At 39.7% G+C, this 20,426-nt stretch overlaps 1 protein-coding gene across 4 annotated transcripts in view; it reads left to right on the top strand.

The window, feature by feature from the left end:
- The window catches only part of SMARCC1 (SWI/SNF related, matrix associated, actin dependent regulator of chromatin subfamily c member 1), a 177,464-nt gene that overhangs the window by 20,526 nt on the left and 136,512 nt on the right, over positions 1 to 20,426 (top strand). For all 4 annotated transcript variants that reach the window (XM_045049537.1, XM_045049532.1, XM_045049531.1 and 1 more), the window contains exons 3-6: positions 6,991 to 7,076; positions 16,273 to 16,354; positions 17,479 to 17,571; positions 20,077 to 20,146. In XM_045049537.1, the coding sequence (XP_044905472.1) occupies positions 6,991 to 7,076; positions 16,273 to 16,354; positions 17,479 to 17,571; positions 20,077 to 20,146 (331 nt within the window). The remainder of the gene's footprint in view (positions 1 to 6,990; positions 7,077 to 16,272; positions 16,355 to 17,478; positions 17,572 to 20,076; positions 20,147 to 20,426) is intronic.

Here is a 20,426-nt window from a genome sequence, read left to right as displayed (position 1 = left end):
TATCATTTAGTTCTAAACTATTTTTTTTTTTTTTTAATTTTTTAATGTGTAGGGGCACCTGGGTGGCTCAGTTGATTAAGTGTGCGACTTTGGCTCAGGTCATGATCTCACGGTTCGTGGGTTCGAGCCCCACATCGGGCTCTGTGCTGACAGCTCAGAGTCTGGAGCCTGTTTCAGATTCTGTGTCTCCCTCTCTCTCTGCCCCTCCCCCACTCGTGCTCTGTCTCCCTCTGTCTCAAAAATAAACATTTAAAAAAAAATTAAATTTTTTAATGTGTATTTTTGAGAGAGAGCGCGTGCGTTACGTGGCCGCAAGCAGGGGAGGGGCAGAGAGAGAGGGAGACAAAGAATCCGAAGCAGGCTCTGGGCTCTGAGCTGCCAGCACAGAGCCCGATGGGGGCTCGAACTCACAAACCATGAGATCATGACCTGAGCTTAAGTTGGACACTTAACCGACTGACCCTCCCAGGCACCTCAGTTCTAAAGTATTTTCTAATTTGTTTTGATTTCTCCTTCAATCCTTGCATTATTATTTCAAAAGATAATTGGAATGATTGGTTTTTTCTTATTAAAATTTCTAATTTGATTACATTAAGAACATGTAATATTTTTTGTAACTTACTAAGATTATTGATGTTGAAAAATCTGTCAGTCCAGTTTTTTGTTTTTGTTTTTAGGTACTCTCTTTCCCTATGGTTGCTTTTAAGATGTCTTTGTCTATACTGTTATGCAATTGTGTTATAGTGTTGAGGTGTAGGTTTTATTACATACTTTTAACATACCCCTCAAAATTGATATGCTTCTTGAAGCTAAGGGTTTAAGTCCTTAACAGTTTTAGGGAGCCTGGGTGTCTCCCTCTCTCTCTGCCCCTCCCTGTTCGTACTCTGCCTGTCTCTCTCAAAAATAAACATTAAAAAAAAAAAAAGTCCTTCACAGTTTCTAAGAAATTTTAAACTTTACTCTTCTGTGTGTGGTGGTCTAGTCTATATAACCTGACAGGTGTGCTTTTACTTTCATTGAATGTTTATGTGCCAGAAGTTACGTGTATTTATTTTTCAAATCTTTCTCTTTAGTGTTTTTTAAAAAAAAAATTTTTTTTTAAAGTTTATTTAGTTTTGAGAGAGACAGAGCACGAGTGGGGGAAGGGCAGAGAGAGAAGGACACAGAATATGAAGAAGGCTCCAGGGGGCGCCTGGGTAGCTCAGTTGGTTAAGTGTCAGGCTTCAGCTCAGGTCATGATCTCTTGGTTTGTGAGTTTGAACCCTGCGTCATGCTCTGTGCTGATAGCTCAGAGCCTGGAGCCTGCTTCAGATTCTGTGTCTCTCCATCTCTTGGCCCCTCCCCTGCTCATGCTCTGTGTCTCTCTGTCTCTCAATAATAAATAAACTTAAAAAAAAAAAAAAAAAAAAGGTTCCAGGCTCCGAGCTGTCATCACAGAGCCTGATGTGGGGCTCGACCTCACGAACCGTGAGATCATGACTTGAGCCAAAGTTGGATGCTTAGCCAACTAAGCCACCCAGGCACCCCTCTTTAGTGTTTTTAATCATTCTATATATTCCAGTTATACAAATCCTATCATTTTGTTCTATCATCTGAAATATTAGGATTCTTCTTTTTTGTTGTTGATGTAAAGGAAAAAAAAGTTTTTGTGTATTTGAATTTTGGAATGTCAGCACTTCCTTCAGTAGAATTTTACCTGGGAATCCTGTTGGTCTGGGCTGAGAATTTGCTCTTTAAAGCACTTCAGAGGACCTGCTAAATTTAGGCCCAATTCTTATGTTAATTTGGTGTGGACTTCCTAACTGAGTGGTTAGTTAAGTTCCAAACTCAAATTGTCTTGAGATGGAAGCTTGTTATCCTCTTTGAATTTTGGCTGGCAGATATTTTTTTCCAATGTATGCTTTCCCTACTGATGCAACATTTTGATAGCCCTGCTTCTCCGCGTGTGTGGCGGATGATTGTTTTAGTTCTAATGTCCTCCCTTGCTTAGGTCTATTCCTGCACCATCATGTTGATGAATAGACCAGAACATGGCATTATGTATGTGTGTTCTCCTTACCCATGTATACATCCTCCTCCTCCTCTTTTTTCCAGTTGTTAGCACTACCTTGTCTTTAATAAATAAGCCAAAGAAATAAGGACACTGTGGCACAGATTTTAAGCACTTCTAAGTATCGCAGTTAAATTTATCTTTTCTCCATTTCATCAGCTCAGCAGAATTTTTGGTGGACTATAATTAGGCAGGATGAGACCACTTACATACATCCAGAATAAGATTAGATTAAATTTCCCAGTTAGTTAACCAGAGATGGAACAGCTTATCAAAAGCAGTGTAGTCACATAGCTGGGAATAGAAGCAACCTATTAGAGCTGTCCTTGACCCCCAGTCTCTGATTGGGGTGTGTAGCTGCTGAGATAACTTACACAAAGTAGCATCTCGCTGGCTCTGGAACAAGGTATCCTCTTGTCCTTATATTCTTTAAGTTTTTCAGCACTAATCAAGAGGAATTTACAATGAGCAATTCATGCTTCTCTTGTGTTTGAATAACATCCAGTGTCAGTGAGGGCAAGGCCTCTTCATTCAGGGTGGCGGTGGTTGGGATGAGGGTTGAGTGAGGAAATACAGTTAGGGTCCAATAGGGGTGCCTGGGAATTCTCCTGTGTCTGCTTCCAGCTTTCCATCCCCTGACTCTGATCTGCTTTTTTACCCTGGTGATTTTGATACTGAGCTTATCATTAGAACCAGAATCCCAAATCCATTTCCATGCTAGCACTAGGAATCCTTGACGTGTGGTGAGTGTCCCTTTTTGTTTTTTTTTTTTTTTTGCCACACCTTTACAGATGTTTTCCTTTTTGTGCTTGTTACTGGAACTAGTGCCGTTGACAGGTTCCTGAGCTTCCCTCTTGCCCTTTATTCAGATGTTACTTCTGGAAAATTGGAAGTCTCAGTTTCTACTTCTTCAGTCATTACTTGTTCCTGTGGTGGTTGATAGAAGTTACTGTGTCTGTTGTAAGCATGTATCTGATAATAATGTTCTGGTCTGATCGATATGTAGCACAACTATGAACTTTTAAATGATCGTAGTACACTTGAACTGTTGAGAAAAGTTTTATGGAGTACCTACATTAGCAGGCACTTTGCTGAATACTGATGTTAAATATTTGAATAAGACACTGCTCCTGTCCTCAAGGACTTCATATTACAGATAAATCTACAGTCATTTCAGTATTCTGCTGTGAGTGGTTTGCATATGTACTGTAGTGATATGCATGTGTGGTTGGAAAGAGCATTTTAGTCTAGTCTCTAGGGGTTCAGGGAAGGCTTAGGAGGAGAACTAGTTTCATTCTACTCTTGAAGATACCTCCCAGCATATTATTCTCATTTAAGATGCCAAAACTACAAAATTGTAATAACTTGTGCATTTTCTCAGATAAATAACATGTTGTCAGTGGTAAGAATTGCACCTGGATGTATTTAAGAATATGTAATGCAACATTTGGGATGTACTGGGAATTAATTGTGTTGGGCAAGATACTAGGAACTCCAACTCATGTATTTAAATAGCAAAAGGAGGGCCGCCTGGGTGGCGCAGTCGGTTAAGCTTCCGACTTCAGCCAGGTCACGATCTCGCGGTCCGGGAGTTCGAGCCCCGCGTCAGGCTCTGGGCTGATGGCTCGGAGCCTGGAGCCTGTTTCCGATTCTGTGTCTCCCTCTCTCCCTGCCCCTCCCCCGTTCATGCTCTGTCTCTCTCTGTCCCAAAAATAAAAAACGTTGGAAAAAAAAAAATTAAAATAAATAAAAAGCAAAAGGATAACCAGAATGACTTGGAGGGCTTATTTGTGAGCTTAATTTGGAAGAGCTCATCTTAATGATTCTTCTTAATAGTTTTATTTATTAAAAAAATTTTTTTAATGTTTATTTTTGAGAGAGAGAGAGCACATGAATGAGGGAAGGACAGAGAGAGAGGGAGGGAGACAGAGAATCTGAAGTAGGCTCCACGCTGTCAGTGCAAAGCCTGATGTGGGGATTGAACCCTTGGACTGTGAGATTATGACTTGAGCTGATGTTGGACGCTCAATTGAATGAGACACCCAGGCACCCTGATAGTTTTTAAAGATGTTATTTAATTTTCACTAGAGTGAAAATATTTTAATTGTTTTTTAAAACATTTTTCAACTGCCATAGCATTTTTTTTTGCCATAGTATTTTATTTTTTTAATTTATTGTTATTTTTTTAATGTTTATTTATTTTTGAGAGAGAGAAAGAGACAGAGTGCAAGCAGGGAAGGGGCAGAGAGAGAATGGGAGACACAGAATCTGAAACAGACTCCAGGCTCTGAGCTGTCGACACAGACCTGATTCGGGGCTCAAACTCACAAACCATGAGATCATGACCTGAGCCGAGGTCAGACGCTTAACCTGCTGAGCCACCCATGTTCCCCTTAATTATTTTTAAAAAATGTTTATTCATTTTGAGAGAGAGGGCATGAGCGAGTATGGGGTAGGAGAAGGGAGAGAGGGAGAGAGACATTCCCAAGCAGGCTCTGCAATGGCAGCTCAAAGCCCGATGAAGAGCTCAATCCCACGAACCATGAGATCATAATAACCTGAGCTGACACCAAGAATCAGATGCTCAACTGACTGAGCCAACCAGGCACCCCTAAAATATTTTAATTGCTTTTAAGTGTATAGTTCAGTGATGTTATTATTATATTCACATTGTAGTCCAACAGTTACTACCATCCATCTCCAGAACTTTGTCATTTTTCCAAATTGAAACTCTCTGGGGTGCCTGGGTGCCTCAGTTGGTTAAGTGTCTGACTACGGCTCAGGTCATGATCTCACGGTTTGTGGCTTTGAGCCCCACGTTGGGCTTTGCACTGACAGCTTGGAGCCTGCTTTGGATTCTTGGTCTCCCTCTGTCTTTGCCCCTCCTCTGCTTGCACGTGCACTCTCTCTCTCTCTCAAAACTAAATCAGTAAAATTAAGGAAAAAAAAAGAGAAAGAAACTGTGTACTCATTAAATAGAAACTCCCAGGGGCACCTGGGCAGCTCAGTCGGTTAAGTGTCTGACTTCGGCTCAGGTCATGATCTCGCGGTTTGTGAGTTCCAGCCCTGCATCTGGCTCTGTGCTGACAACTCAGAGCCTGAACCTGCTTCGGGTTCTGTGTCTCCGTCTGCCCCTCCCCTGCTCATGCTCTGTCTCTCTCTGTCTCTCAATAATAAATAAACGTTAAAAAAAATTAAAAAAAAACTGTAACTCCTCATTCCTCCCTCTCCCCAACCCCTAGCAAACGCCATTCTGTTTTTTGTCTTCTTAATATTTGACATCATGCTGTTCTTTTTATTATATTATTTTGTAAGAATCATTTTCAAGGAAAAAATGTGCAGGGTGTATTTTTTTTATATTTTAATGTATCTTTTAAAAAAATGTTTACTTATTTTGAGAGAGAGCAAACAGGGGAAGAGCAGAGAGAGGGAGTGAGAGAATCCCAAGCAGTCTCCATGCTGTCAGCTCATAGCCCAATGCGAGGCTCACACACACAAACTGAAATCATGACCTGAGCCGAAATCAAGAGTTAGATTTTTTAAAATTAAAAAAAAATTTTTTTAATGTTTTATTTATTCTTGAGAGAGAGACAGAGCACGAGTGGGGGAGGGGCAGAGCGAGAGAGGGACACAGAATCCAAAGCAGGCTCTAGGCTCTGAGCTGTCAGCACAGAGCCCGACGTGGGGCTCAAACTCACAAGCCATGAGATCATGACCTGAGCTGAAGTTGGACACTTAACTGACTAAGCCACCCAGGCACCCCTAGAGTTAGATTCTTAACAGGAGCCACCTAGGTAGGTGCCTTTGCATGGTGTATTTCTAATATTTTCATCTTACTAGCCTATTTGATGATCAGTTTATATGAAACTTTTACTTCCATAATATGGAAGTCATTCAGCATTTAAACTATTTGAGCTTTACTTTTATAATCCATAAAGTGCACCTCTCTGAAATTGTACAGATTTCAGCTATGGGTTTACATATAATTTATAGTTATACCATGTTTCAGTGGTCGTTAAAATATTATAGCAAGAGTTCAGTTATAATTTTTGTATAATTTAAAGTCAGGAATTGGGGAAAAAAGTCTAACATATACTAATATTTTCTTATTCTATAGTAAAATTGTTGTTGTAAATTGTTACTAGAATTTTATAATTTTAAAAATCAGGTTTTAATTAATTAATGAAGTTTATTTTGAGAGCGAAAGAGTGAACAGTGGAGAGGCAGAGAGAGAGGATCCTAAGCAAGCTCCATACTGTCAGCATAGAACTGATGCGGGGCTCAATCTCACGAACCATGAGATCATCACCTGAGCTGAAATTATTCAGGAGTTGGACGCTTAACCAACTGAGCCACCCAGGCACCCCAAAAAATCAGATTTTACATTTACTAACGGAATTTATAGTATATCACTATTCTGTCCATTACTGTTTCCTGCTGAAACATTTTGTCTGTTGTAAATCTTGTTTTTCAGTGACTTTGCTTAAAGAATAAAATGTTAGTTGAATTAAAAAAATTTTTAATCCACTTTTGGAAAAATTTCTTTATAAAACCTTATTTGGTTCCAGGAATTATTTAAGGAGGTTATTGGGGCGCCTGGGTGGCGCAGTCAGTTAAGTGTCCGACTTCAGCCAGGTCACGATCTCGCGGTCCGTGAGTTCGAGCCCCGCGTCAGGCTCTGGGCTGATGGCTCGGAGCCTGGAGCCTGTTTCCGATTCTGTGTCTCCCTCTCTCTCTGCCCCTCCCCCATTCATGCTCTGTCTCTCTCTGTCCCAAAAATAAATAAACGTTGAAAAAAAAAATTAAAAAAAAAAAAAGGAGGTTATTAAGTTTGCAGTTGTTGATATCTTTTGCATTTATAAAACTTTGAATTCAGACATACCCAGAGTAATCTTGTCAGAACTTTTATTTTTCTCATGTGCAACTTGTATCATTTTTAGGCAAAATGTTTCATGGATTTCAAAGCTGGAGGCACCTTGTGTCACATTCTTGGGGCTGCTTACAAGTATAAAAATGAACAGGGATGGTAAGTTTTTGTGTTACTTTGTATGTTTTGATGTGTTATTTAAGTTATTTAATGTTAAATCCTCTTCCTTCTTTGTGTGATGTTAGAGAATTCTATAAGCACATTATAATTTGCAAAGTGAAAGTTTTATCTGGTATTCGAATTTACTTTGTTCCTACATCCAGGAAAAATATCAGACAACTGTTGCACTTGTTAGGTAAGTTATTTCTCATGTATGGTTGTATCTATATAATAGATGAACGTGCACTGTTAGCAAATTTGAAGGTAGGTTCATTGTGAAATGTATGAACATGTATTGTGAACTTAAGTTGTGCCAAAAGATAGTTTTTTTTTAAATGTTTATGTATTTTTGAGAGACAGCGTGAGTAGGGGAGGGGAAGAGAGTGAGGGAGATGCAGAATCTGAAGCATGCTTTACGCTCTGAGCTGTTAGCACAGAACCCGATGTGAGGCTCGGACCCATGAGCTGTGAGGTCGTGACCTGAGCCGAAATCGGATGCCCAACCGACTGAGCCACCCAGGCACCCCCGAAAGATAGCAATGTTAACTGCTATGGTGAACACTTTGCTGATGAACATTTCTTCAGAATGAGAGATGTGTAATGTGTCCTCAGGATAGGGATGAAAGGAAGCTGGCTCCGGAGCATGGTTACTAGGGCAGTGATGCAGCAAGGAGGGGAATTGCTGTTGCTTCTCCCTACATTCTTCTTTTTCCCTTTTCTCACACTGTCTCTCTGGTGCTTGCTTTCTTTTCTCTCTTGAACTCTGGGGTTTTTGCCATCTCTTTGTGGGAAGTTGAGCTGCTGAGACTAGTGAGTGTTTCAAGGTGATGGTTCTGAGTTCAGGGAGGGTAGGGAGTCCTTTCTCTGGCAGAGGGTAAGGGGATGCTGGAGTATATAGACTCGAAGTCGTTTCGTGGTTTTAGTTGTGTTGTCTGTGCGCAGTTCAATCTTAGCATCTTTCCAGGAGAATACTCCTGTAAAGTTAAGCTAATCCGGTGTTTTACGGCTGGGAAATGTAAATAAGTGTCCACATCAATAAGTAGTACAAGTTTACAAGTAAATTATTTACAATAATTTGTAGATCTGCCAAACTTTTTATGTATAGGTGGGTGTTTAATACTGGTTCATTGATGAAACGAGCATGAGGGTGTTGTCATCGGAAGTAGCTTTCTGTTTTGCAGCTCTGCTTCTGGCTGTGGTACTGTAACTCTCACAGGGTGTTCCCGAGCTAGGACTGACAGCCTGTCTGACTGCTGTCATACATGGTCCGTTCCCTACCGTTTGCTCTAGATTCCTAGATGGAACTCTCTTCTTAATTTCTTGATCAGCTTGTGTCCCAAATCCTGACCTGGACTCGAAGAGGACAGTCCCACAGTGAAATGACTTCTCCTAAGTCACATGTTACAGAACTTGCTTTGTGTGTCAGTATAGTAGAATACTTTCATGTGGAAGGATTTGAGGTGGTTTAGAAGGATATGTAAAATAAAATGTCCTTAAATTAAAAGAAGGTCCGAAAAAGAAGGAAAGGATAAAATTAATAGACTTTAAGAGGAGTGAGGAATAAGAATTTTCCCAAAACTTTTACTCAGATTGTACCAAAATCTTCCCCTTTGGGGTGTAATTAGACACTTAACTGCAATGCACACCTTTCCCCACCTCCCGTGACTTACACACTTGCAGTGAATGGATCTCTTACACTCTGACAGTACATATTTTAGTAACCACCCACCCATTTGGAGTCTGAATGGCCTGTCAACTTGACAGTGCCTGAAGTTTCCTCACACACAGCATTAGCCCTGTGAACCTAGTTTGTGTCCTCTTGAACCTCACAGTCTGGCTCCAGAGTTTGCTCATTTCCTTCTTTCAGCCCAACACTCTGCCTCTTGTTTCTGTTTGGTTCTTTCTTGCTTCCTGCTGTCTTTTAGCTTTCAGTGATGTCCAGCTGGAGTATCATTTATGTGGTTGAGTAGAAACACCAGGTAATTATTAGCATCTCTGTGAATAGACCACACAGGTTAAGATTCCAGAGTGTTTGAGTTTGATCTTTCTGGGTGTCTGTTTTTGTTTGTTTGTTTGTTTGTTTGTTTATTGAGAGAGCAAATGCAAGCAGGGAGGGTTGGGGCTGGGGGGAGAATCTTAAGTAAGCTCCAAGGTAAGTGTGGAGCCTGATGCTGGGCTTGATGTCACAAACCGTGAGATCACTATCTGTGTCGAAATCAAGAGTTAGACGTTTGACTGACTGAGCCACCCAGGTGTCCCAAAAGAGGTTATTGATTGAAAATGTTTTGTTTGTGTTTTGTTAGTTTTTTTTTTTTACATGTTTATTTACTTTGAGAGAGAGAGAGAGAAACAGAGCTTGAGCAGGGGAGGGGCAGAAATAGAGAGGGAGACACAGAATCTGAGAGAGAGAGAGAGAGAGAGAGAGAGAGAGAGAGAGAGAGAGACAGAAACAGAGCTTGAGCAGGGGAGGGGCAGAAATAGAGAGGGAGACACAGAATCTGAGAGAGAGAGAGAGAGAGAGAGAGAGAGAGAGACAGAAACAGAGCTTGAGCTTGAGCAGGGGAGGGGCAGAAATAGAGAGGGAGACACAGAATCTGAGAGAGAGAGAGAGAGAGAGAGAGAGAGAGACAGACAGAAACAGAGCTTGAGCTTGAGCAGGGGAGGGGCAGAAATAGAGAGGGAGACACAGAATCTGAAGCAGGCTCCAGGCTCTGCACTATTAGCACAGAGCCTGATGCAGGGCTGGAACCCAGAACTGTGAGATCATGACCTGAGCTGAAGTTGGATGCTTAACCACCTGAGCCACCAGGTTCACCTGTTTTATTAGTTTTTTGTTGTTTTTTTTTTTTAATCTATTTTGAGAGAGAGAAAGTGCATACAGGCGAGTTGGGGAGGGGCAGAGAGGGGGTGGGGGAGCATTGCAGAGCCTGACCCGGGGCTCAATCCCACAAACTGAGATCATGACCTGAGCCAAAATCAAGGGTCGGATGCTTAACCAGCTGAGCCACTCAGGCGTCCTGTGTTTTATTAGTTTTGCTTGGCAGTAGTGAACTAGGCTTAGCATAAAGTTAAGGCTGTGTCTTAACTTTAGAAGTGGCCTTTTTTCCCCCTATGACATGATTTGCTGCTGACCTTCATTTCTTGCAGACAAGCTCAGACCTACTTTTCTTTCTACCGTAAGACTTGGTTGTTCGGCTTTTATCTCCCCCACACCCTAAAGTCTCCTTTTGATTTTTGTTTTTCAGATATTACCACAAAAAGTTAGTCTCTGCTAGTGGCTTTTAAACTTCAGGAATCCCTTGGAGTACTTTTATTTTTTCCTTTTTTTAAAAAAATATTTATTTTTGGGAGAGGAAGAGTGTAAGCATGAGAGGAGGAGGGGTGGGGGGTGGTGGGGACAGAGGATCTGAAGTGGGCTCTGCTCTGACAGCAGTGAGCCTGACATGGTGCCTGTACCCATGAACTATGAGATCATGATATGAGCCAAAGTTGGACACTCAACTGACTCAGTCACCCAGTGCACCAGAGTACTTTTAATTAATTATTATCTTTTAAGGTTTATTTTCATCAGAGAGAGAGCATGTGTGTGAGAGAGGGAAAGAGAGACAGAGAAAGTGGGAGAGAGAGAATCCTGAGCAGGGGATTCTGATTGTCAGCACAGAGCCCCCTGTGGGGCTCGATCTCAGGAACCTTGAGATCATGACCTGTGCCGAAATCGAGAGTTGGATGCTTAACTCAGGCGCCCCCGCTTGAAATATCTTTAAAAAATACAGATGACTGGGCTTCATGACATACATTATTAACTACTAAGTGTGGTGTGAAAACTGAGAGTCTGCGTTTTCAAAAAGCACTCTCTGTGGTCCTCAGGCCTTATTTTGATAAATGTTGGTCAGTGAGATTGTCATTTTAGCACAAACATGGTTTAGATCTTTTGTGAAGAATTATCCATTTTTTAAAAATTTAAATCCAAGTTAGTTAACATACAGTGTAATAATGATTTCAGGAATAGAATTTAGTGATTCATCACTCACATGTAACACCCAGTGCTCATCCTTAATGCTTGTCCTTAATGCCCATCACCCATTTCGCCCATCCCCTCACCCAGGCATCCTGTCTTGCCTTTTAGAAGTTTGCTTCAGAAGCCCTTCACACCCCTCTCGCAGGAGTTAAACTCATTCTCCAGGATCCATTGTTGATTATTTTTATTCAGACTGGATTTTCTATATGTAGCTGAGAATGAGAAGAGAGCATCCCTGACTGTAGTCACAAGAGTCAGCAAAATGAGAGCAATACAGCTAATGAAGGCCCTTTAGACACAGTATGTAATGCTTCAGGTTGAAAGGCTGCTAGGAGACATTGCCCAGCAGATTGCCAGAGGAAAACAAAGCAGAAGACTCATTAATTATTAAATTCTCAGTGGACAGCTCATATTTACAGTCTAAGTGACCAAAGGTTTTATTTATTATTTATTTTTTTACATGACCAAAGGTTTTAAAAGCTAGAGAGAAACATGTTCATTTTTGGCCTTTTCTATAGGGCTGCATTAAGATTCAAAAAGTCTTTGTAGGGGGGTGCCTGGATGGCTGTCAGTAGACCACGCGACTTTTGGTGTCATGGTCATGGGTTCAAACCTCACGTTGAGCGTGGAGCCTGTTTAATTAAAAAAACAAGCCCCAAAAGACTTTATAATTTTAGTTTTTTAATTTGTATTTCTCTTGTGGGTAAGTTTGAGCATCTAGATTTCTATATTGTAAAAAGTAAAGCTTATTTAAATATTCTTGTTAATTTCAAAGTAAGATTAAATCTTTCAACTAAAGGTTATACCATATTTACCTGACTTCATTTCAGGTTTTTTTTTTTAGTTAAAAATTTTTTTTTAAATATTTATTTGAGAGAGGGAGAGAGCGAGCGAGCGAGCATGAGCTAGGGAGAGGGGCACAGAGACAGAGAGAAGACCCTAAATAAGCTCCACACTTAGCATGGAGCCTGATGCGGGGCTTGATCTTCCAACCATCAGATCATGATCTGAGACGAAATCAAGAGTCGGATGCCTAACTGACTAAGCCACCCAGGTGCCCCAAATACCTCTTTTGCTTACATAGCATGCTGCTGAATCAGGAAAGCTTTCATCTGTCATGTTATTAAGTCATTGTCTGGCAAACCATTTTAGTTATTTATTGTAGAAAATATTATTTATTGTGGAAAATATAAACTATATGTAAAAGCAGAGAGAATAATACAGTGAATTGTCATTTACTTTCATCTCCTTTATATAATTTCATCTAGATATACTAGTAATCTCTGTGCCCAACGTGGGGCTTGAACTCATGACCCCAAGATCAAGAGTCACATGCTTTACTGACTAAGCCAGCCAGGTGCCCTTATTGAAAAGCATGGGGGGGGCGCCTGGGTGGCTCAGTCAGTTAAGCCTCCGACTTCGGCTCAGGTCACGATCTCGCGGTCCGTGAGTTCGAGCCCCGCGTCGGGCTCTGTGCTGACAGCTCAGAGCCTGGAGCCTGTTTCAGACTCTGTGTCTCCCTCTCTCTGACCCTCCCCCGTTCATGCTCTGTCTCTCTCTGTCTCAAAAATAAATAAATGTTAAAAAAAATTAAAAAGAAAAGTATAAGATTGGTTTATTTTTTATTTTTTTTAATGTTTATTTATTTTTGAGAGAGAGACAGAGTGCAAGTGGGGGGAGTGGCAGAGAGAGAGGGAGACACAGGATCGGAAACAGGCTCCAGACTCCCAAGCTGTCAGCACAGAGTCCAATATGGGGCTCAAACTCATGAACTAGGAGATAATGACCTGAGCCGAAGTTGGACGTTTAACCGACTGAGCCACCCAGGCACCCAAACGTAGGACTTTTTTGAAGAGCATAGTAATGTACTGTTATCAACTAAGAAAATTATCAATAATTTTTCAGTGTTATGGGGCACCTGGGTGGCTAAGTCAGTTAAACATCCGACTCTTGGTTTTGGCTCAGCTCATGATCTCGTGGTTTGTGAGTTCAAGCCCTGCATTCGGCTTCACGCTGACAGTATGGAGCCTGCTTGAAATTCTCTCTCTCCCTCTCTCTCTGCCCCTCCCCTGCTTGCTCTTTCTGTCTCTCTATCAAAATAAATAAGATTAAAAAAAAAATTTCAGTGTTATTAAATACCCCCTTAGTGTTCAAGTTTCCCTGATTATCTCATGGATGGTATTCAAACGAGTCATATATGGCATTTGATTGATATGACTAAGTCTCTTTAAGAAAATTAATAGTTTTCCATTTGCTCTTATCCTTCCAAGTTTTTTGTTTTGTTTTGTTTTGTTTTTTTTTTACAGAAACAAATTTTCTTATAGAATGTTCTGTGTTCTAGATTTTGCTGATATGTCCCTAGTTTATTATTTACCATAGTCTTTCTAAATTTCTAGAAATGTGGTAGTTAGAAGCTTAGTCTGATTTTGTTTTGTTTTGTTTTGTTTTGTTTTTGGCAACAGTACTTCATAGACACTGTGCTGTTCCTTTCTCTGGAGACATATAATATCTTGTTTCTGCTTTAATAGACAGAAGCTGATGTTCAGTGCCTAGAAGAATCATGCTGTCATTACAATGTTATTAAGTGGTAGTGTTCATATTTTGAAAAAAAAAATAGAAAAGAGATATTGTAGGGGTGCCTGAATGGCTCAGTCGGTTAAGTGTCTGACTTCGGCTCAGGTCATGATCTCGTGGTTCACAAGTTTGAGCCCTGTGTGGGACTCTGTGTTGACAGCTCAGAGCCTGGAGCCTGGTTCAGATTCTTTGTCTCCCCTTTTCTCTGCCCCCTCCCCCACTCATTCTCTCTCTCTCCCTCCCTCCCTCTCCCTCCCTCCCTCCCTCTCTCTCTGTCTCTAAGATAAAACACTTAAAAAATTTTTTTAAAGGTAGATATTATAATGTATAGATACAGCTCCTTATTTTAGTAATTTTTTGTAAGACTGTTATTCTCTCATTCCTTCTTCACTTATTAGCTGGAGTACTGAGAAATTTAACTCACCAATAATCAGAAAGCTAGAATAAATTCTTGATTCTATTACCAGATGCATTTAGCTTTTCATCTTCATTTGCAGGTAAATCCAGGCAATCCTATTTTAATTTGTTTAACGGCTACTTTCAAACTATTTCTCAGATTTCTAGGAGAGATAATTTCCTTTAGCCTCATTTATTTTTTAAATTTTTCTGTTTTTTAGCATTTATTTTTTGAGAGGCAGAGATCAAGCATGAGTGGGGGCAGGGGGGACAGAGAGAGAGGGTGTCAGAGATTCCAAAACAGGCTCCAGTCTCTGAGCTGTCTGCACAGAGCCCGACGCGGGGCTTGAACTCACGAACCATGAGATCATGACCTGAGCCGAAGTCGGACACTTAACCTACTGAGCCACCCAGGTGCATCAGCCTCATTTATTTATTTAGTAAGGAAGCAGTTTATGAATAATGGGTAAAGGGTTAAGTAAGCCACTCTGAAGTGAGACATTTTTAGACATAGTTCTTTTGTTATCAGAAGCCTATTTGTGACCCCTTCTTTAGAAAGGGGAGACACTCACATGTCTCTCCTTTTGTTTTGCTGAAAGAACCCCTGTCTGCTCTAATAGGGTTGTCCTAGTTAGTCGTGTGTTTTTCTTTTGTTCTGCCAGTTAATGGAAATTGCTTGGAAGAGGTTAGGGAAGGAGAATACTAAACAACCCCAAAAATGGAGTTTAAGAAAAAGTTCTGTGTACCAAGGTTAAATCAAGATATAGTTACTTGGGACAAAGGTCCCTCTTACATGTACATGCCATTTTTGAAGCTGCAACTACTTCTATTCTGAATTACCTGTTTCTGGGCTTTAGTGGACACTTTGCTTAATTTCCGAATTGGAATTCTTCAGGAAACATTTCAGTCTTGTCCTAGCACACTAATGAAAAAGTCATAATAAATATTAGACCTTAGTCATAATAAAAATTTCCTGAATGGTTTGCTTTATAAAGCCACACATTCTGTTAGCCACTAAGGATACATAGGACAATTTTCAAAAAACCTGGTCTTTGCTCTGAAGGCATCAAATGAGATGTCTTACAAACAAGATGATTCTGTTGTGGGCCCGTAACAGCAGTGTGCACAGGATATATTAGGAACATGACAGAAGACAGGAATAACTTCGTAGGGAAAATGGCTTGTGATAGGCCCTGGAGGTGATAGTATCAGGTCCATGGAGTAGGTAGTGACATCCAAGAAAGGCTGCAGAGTGGGGAAAAATGGTTGGAAGTGTGGGGAGCATTTCCAGGATAAAACAGGATGATCTAAGAGAGCATGAGCTCTAGACGCAGATTGCCTAATCCTAGCTAGCACGTGGTAGTAATGATTTAAGAATGTTATAACCGTAGTTTAACATTGATTAATCACTTAGAGACTAAGCATAAATACTGTCTCAAGCCCTTAGCATGTATACCTAATTTAACCTTCACAAAAACCTTATGGGCCATTGTTACTCATGAAGAAATTGATCCTTGGATCAGTAAATCACTCCAGACTACATAAATAAAAATGGGGTCAGGATTAGAACCCAAAGCAATTTGACTCCACAGTGCACACACTCTCAATCACTGAGCAAAATTAAAGTTAGTGTTGAATAAAAAATAGGGAAAAAGAAACATTCAGATTTGTAAAAATTGAATCATGTGGAAGTGACTGAGAATAGGCAGACAATAGCAGAATGTTATGCTTGGGTACTTAAAAAGACATCAAGAAAAGAGAAAAGGTAAATAGATGAATTTTACCACATTTAGGGCAATAGTAGGCTCAAAGAGAGCACAGACACTGTTGAATTTGAACAAATGACTTTGAAGCACATATAAAGTAGATAAACTTTCCTTACACTTAAAGAATGGTATAGTAGTTCACTGTCTTTAGATCTGTGGGTTCCTATTCTTTATGATGTAAAATATTTTAGATTTAAGGGTAATGGGATACTTCATGGAATTAGTACTTCATTTTGACTGGAGTGGATCTTAATGTCACAACATTTAATATTTTGTGATGTTGACCTTGCTTTCTTACACTACTGAGAAAATACCCTCATATGGTTTTAGAGTGCTATTTTAATTTCTGAATCTTTGCAAATTCGTTTTTGTTGAGTGCTAAAATTAAGCTTTTACTTTTGTTTAAGGTAGAGAACAAATTAATGATTTTCTTCTCTTTTAGGCGTAGGTTTGATCTACAGAATCCATCTCGAATGGATCGTAACGTTGAAATGTTTATGAATATTGAAAAAACATTGGTGCAGGTAACTCAGGAAGTTAAATTATTAAAATTTTTTTCCTTTAATATACTTTCAGTTCTGTGATTGGCTTTATTGCATTGCCAAAAGATCAAAGGAAGAAAAAATTTCTGAACTCTATTGTTCCATTATTTTTATGGGTTTTGGGGGATTAGAGCTATAAAATATGACTAAAACTTGTCATTTATAGAATATTGATCCTAAACTTCTGACAAAAGAATCTATGGTATTTTCTTTATTTCAACTAATCCATTATTTGAATCTCTTTCATATCTAACATAAACACTCTCAATCTACTGGTCACTCATTTATATAGCCCTTTTCTTTGGATATGTTTCATGGTTGTGCCATTAATATAGATCTTATTTCCCCAAGTAGATATAACATGGAAGAGAGAACACTTAATTTTCTTCTTTTCTTTCCTAATATTTTTATTGATTGGTAGTTTTTAATGATCACTGAACTGAATTAGCCTTCCTGGGGAAAAGCAGCTGGCAAGAATTCGCTAGGTATTATCAGAAACTTAATGCCTGAAACTTGTCTCACAGATGAAATAACTGTTTTTTGGTTAGTACGTTGATTTTTGGTGATGATTTGAGGAGTTAAAATATGCATGTTGTAATCACTGCTATTTGTAAGGTGTTAGAAATGGGAAAAAGAGCTATAATCTACAGCCTTTGTTTTTTAAGTAACTTACACAATGAGCCAAAATGGACATCTCCCCCTGAGCCCTACCCCCCGCCCCCCCACCAGTTAAAGGTGTAGGTGGAAACTCTACATTAGATTTGGGCTGTTAACGTCAGTTCAGGTGAGATTGGCTATAGGAGTACCAATATGTCAGTGTGGTACCTTAATGAAAAATATGATGAATTTCTCTAGGTTGTGATTCCCAACATTTTTTGTTTGGGTGTACTTAGCTGCAGAGAAAGGATCTGGGGATAACATTAAGTGGCCTGCTGAACACTTAGCTTTTATATTGAGATGAAACTTCTGCAGTCTATGTTAAAAAACATCTTCCTATTTTAAGCACTGTGGCTTTGAATGTCAATTTTTGCCATTAGGGAATTCATGAGTAATGTGATACCATTTCAAAACCAAGAGAATTGCAAAATCTCTTTTTTCTTCCTCAGAGCAATTGTCTGACCAGACCCAGCATCTACCTCATTCCAGACATTGATCTGAAGTTGGCTAACAAATTGAAAGATATCATCAAACGACATCAGGTAATAGACATGATCACTTCAGAAAAGTGTGTAGTAGTAAGCTTCTTATAAATCTCAATTATAACGTCTTTTAGTTTCTGTATATGTCTGCTTTAAATGAGTTATCTCTTTTTGGTTCTTACAGTACCAAGTTTTTTTCTCTTCCACTCACCTCTAATTCTTAGCCTAGACTAGCATTTTCCTATTTAACATTATTGAGGTACAGTTGACACATAACATTGTGGAAGTTTAAGGTGTACCATGTGGTGATTTGATGCACATGTATATCTAAGATTAGCATTTAATAGTCATTGGTATGGAGTTATTATAGTCTTATTGTGAAATGTGCTTATGTAATTTAAAGAGACTGTGGTCTGAATCACAAACAGAGTAGGAGTTGATGACACAGTTGTTGGTAGGATATCAAATATTGTTTCCAGTAAACCTGTCTTCCCTCATTGCCTGCCCCTTTGATATGTGTTGTATTTGTATATGCAAACTGGAAAATTCTGTTTTCCTCATAAGCTTACTTTGTTTTGATTCACACGTACCAGTGCTATCTTCGGACATCTTTCTCTCCCTCCTTGAGCCTCATGTTAGGTTGAGACCTAGGGTATTTACTGCATGTAGGTTTGTGACTACACATGGCTGAACTGTAAGCAAACCCTTATCATGGTAAGCTAGCTGAGGACAACCAGATGCTGTTTCCAAAACAACATTTGAGTGACAAAGTGTTACTAATCCTTAGGGTTAGTTGAGAAGCCTCCTGAAATAATCTTTCTTCTTTCTGCTACAAGAAAGATTGCCAGTGGAATTATGTTTCAGTAATTAGTAAAATATCTTCTGAGTTCCTAAATCAAGGATGTCTTTTTAAAAAATTTTTAAACATTTTTAAGGCTCTTGGTTCATATTGTCTATTCCAGTTTTTCTAATATTTATTAATTTTTGAGAGAGAGAGAGAGAGAGACCATGAGTAGGGGAGGAGCAGAGAGAGAGGGAGACAGAGAATCCAAAGGAGGCTCCAGGCTCTGAGCTGTCAGCACAGAGCCCGATGGGAGGCTTGAACTCACAAGCTGTGAGATCATGATCTGACCTAAAGTCAGACGCTTAACTGACTGAGCCACCCAGGCGCCCCTGAAGTAAGGATTTCTAATATTGTTTACATTTGGAGATTTACTATGGTCCTTACATATACTGACCCTACTGTCTCAAGTCTGGTTGCTCTTCTCACTTAACATTAGGATTTAGAACAAGTCACTTAATCTTCACTTCTCTTCTGGACTATTCATTGGAGTGGCTGTCAAATGTAGTTTATTTAAAAGTTTTATTTATTATTGAGAGAAAGCAACACGCGAGTGAGCCGGGGAGTAGCAGAGAGAGAGAGAGAGGGGGTCAGGGGATTCAAAGTAGACTCTTCTGACAGCAGAGAGCCTGATGCAGGGTTTGAACTTACAAGCTGTGAAATCATGACCTGAGCTGAAGTCAGATGCTTAACCAGCTGAGCCATCCAGGTGCCCCAAGTGTAGTTTAATTACATGTGGAATGTTAGAAGGCAAAAATGGAACAAATTAGCCTGTTGGCTATTGCCTTCAAGCTGGAATTAGCTATATTCTTCTTGCTACCAGCTCATCCTGGAAGAAACTTACGTATTTTCCTACAGTTGATACTGAACATTCAGTTGCCGTTTTTCTTCAGAAATCTGGTTGGCTTCATGATTGTTCACTAGGGATAACCTCTAGAGAGATGTAAAGATCTCCCTGGTTTCATAGAGTCTTACAGAAGAGACCTTAAGCTAATGATAGTATTGAATACTGATGATTAATCTTTTGTTCTGACATTCAGAATGCATCAGTAACTCCATTGTTTGAGTACCTGTCACCAGTCTTTGCTAAATTGCAACAAAATCTTGTGAAATACGTATTATTACCACTGTATGTCACAGAAGACACTGAAGCACAAAAAAACTTAGGATTTGTGATGACTTTGGAGTGACTTTTAGAATTAGAAGTACTCAGGGGCGCCTGGGTGGCGCAGTCGGTTAAGCGTCCAACTTCAGCCAGGTCACGATCTCGCGGTCCATGAGTTCGAGCCCCGCGTCAGGCTCTGGGCTGATGGCTTGGAGCATGGAGCCTGTTTCCAATTCTGTGTCTCCCTCTCTCTCTGCCCCTCCCCCGTTCATGCTCTGTCTCTCTCTGTCCCAAAAATAAATAAAAACATTGAAAAAAAAAAAAGAATTAGAAGTACTCATACTCCTGGTAAGATTACCTAGAGAGAGATAGGGAATTAGCCCAGAGGCACTTGCATGATTTTTCTATACAGTATAAACTGTGTAGATAATTTATGTGTTTTTATTTGTTTTTATTAACAATTATCCTTTTCCTGGACTGAAAATAATAAAAATATTACAGTCTTAAAACACAGAGTAATGTCTTGGAGATTCTCAGGCAGGTTGCATCTGACGTTGCATACTTTGTTAGCCATGTGCAGCCATGTGCTTTACTCTTATGTTGCTTATTCGTTTTCCAGGGGACATTTACTGATGAGAAGTCAAAGGCTTCCCACCACATTTATCCATATCCTTCCTCTCAAGAGGATGGTAAGTTCATTGTTGGTTGTGAACTCGTTTCACTAGATTTTAAATTTTATCAGATTTATTCAAACGATATAACCCATGTTTTGCAGAAGAGACTTGCAGTACTAAGTAACTTATACAGATTATTTAAATGTAGTTTTCTGGTTTTTGCTGAATCGGCTAATAAGCAAACTAATTCTGTGATGTCCAACTTTCTAATCATTGGACTTTTATTTATTTCTTTGTCGGTTATATTATCTGGGTGTTAAGTTTAGACATGCTTTATGTATTAACTTTGTTAATG

This window comes from Felis catus, chromosome A2, assembly GCF_018350175.1.
Source record: "Felis catus isolate Fca126 chromosome A2, F.catus_Fca126_mat1.0, whole genome shotgun sequence".
Taxonomy (NCBI): domain Eukaryota; kingdom Metazoa; phylum Chordata; class Mammalia; order Carnivora; family Felidae; genus Felis; species Felis catus.
The sequence above is the reverse complement of the archived record's forward strand: the minus strand, read 5'-3'. Positions and strand labels throughout refer to the sequence as shown.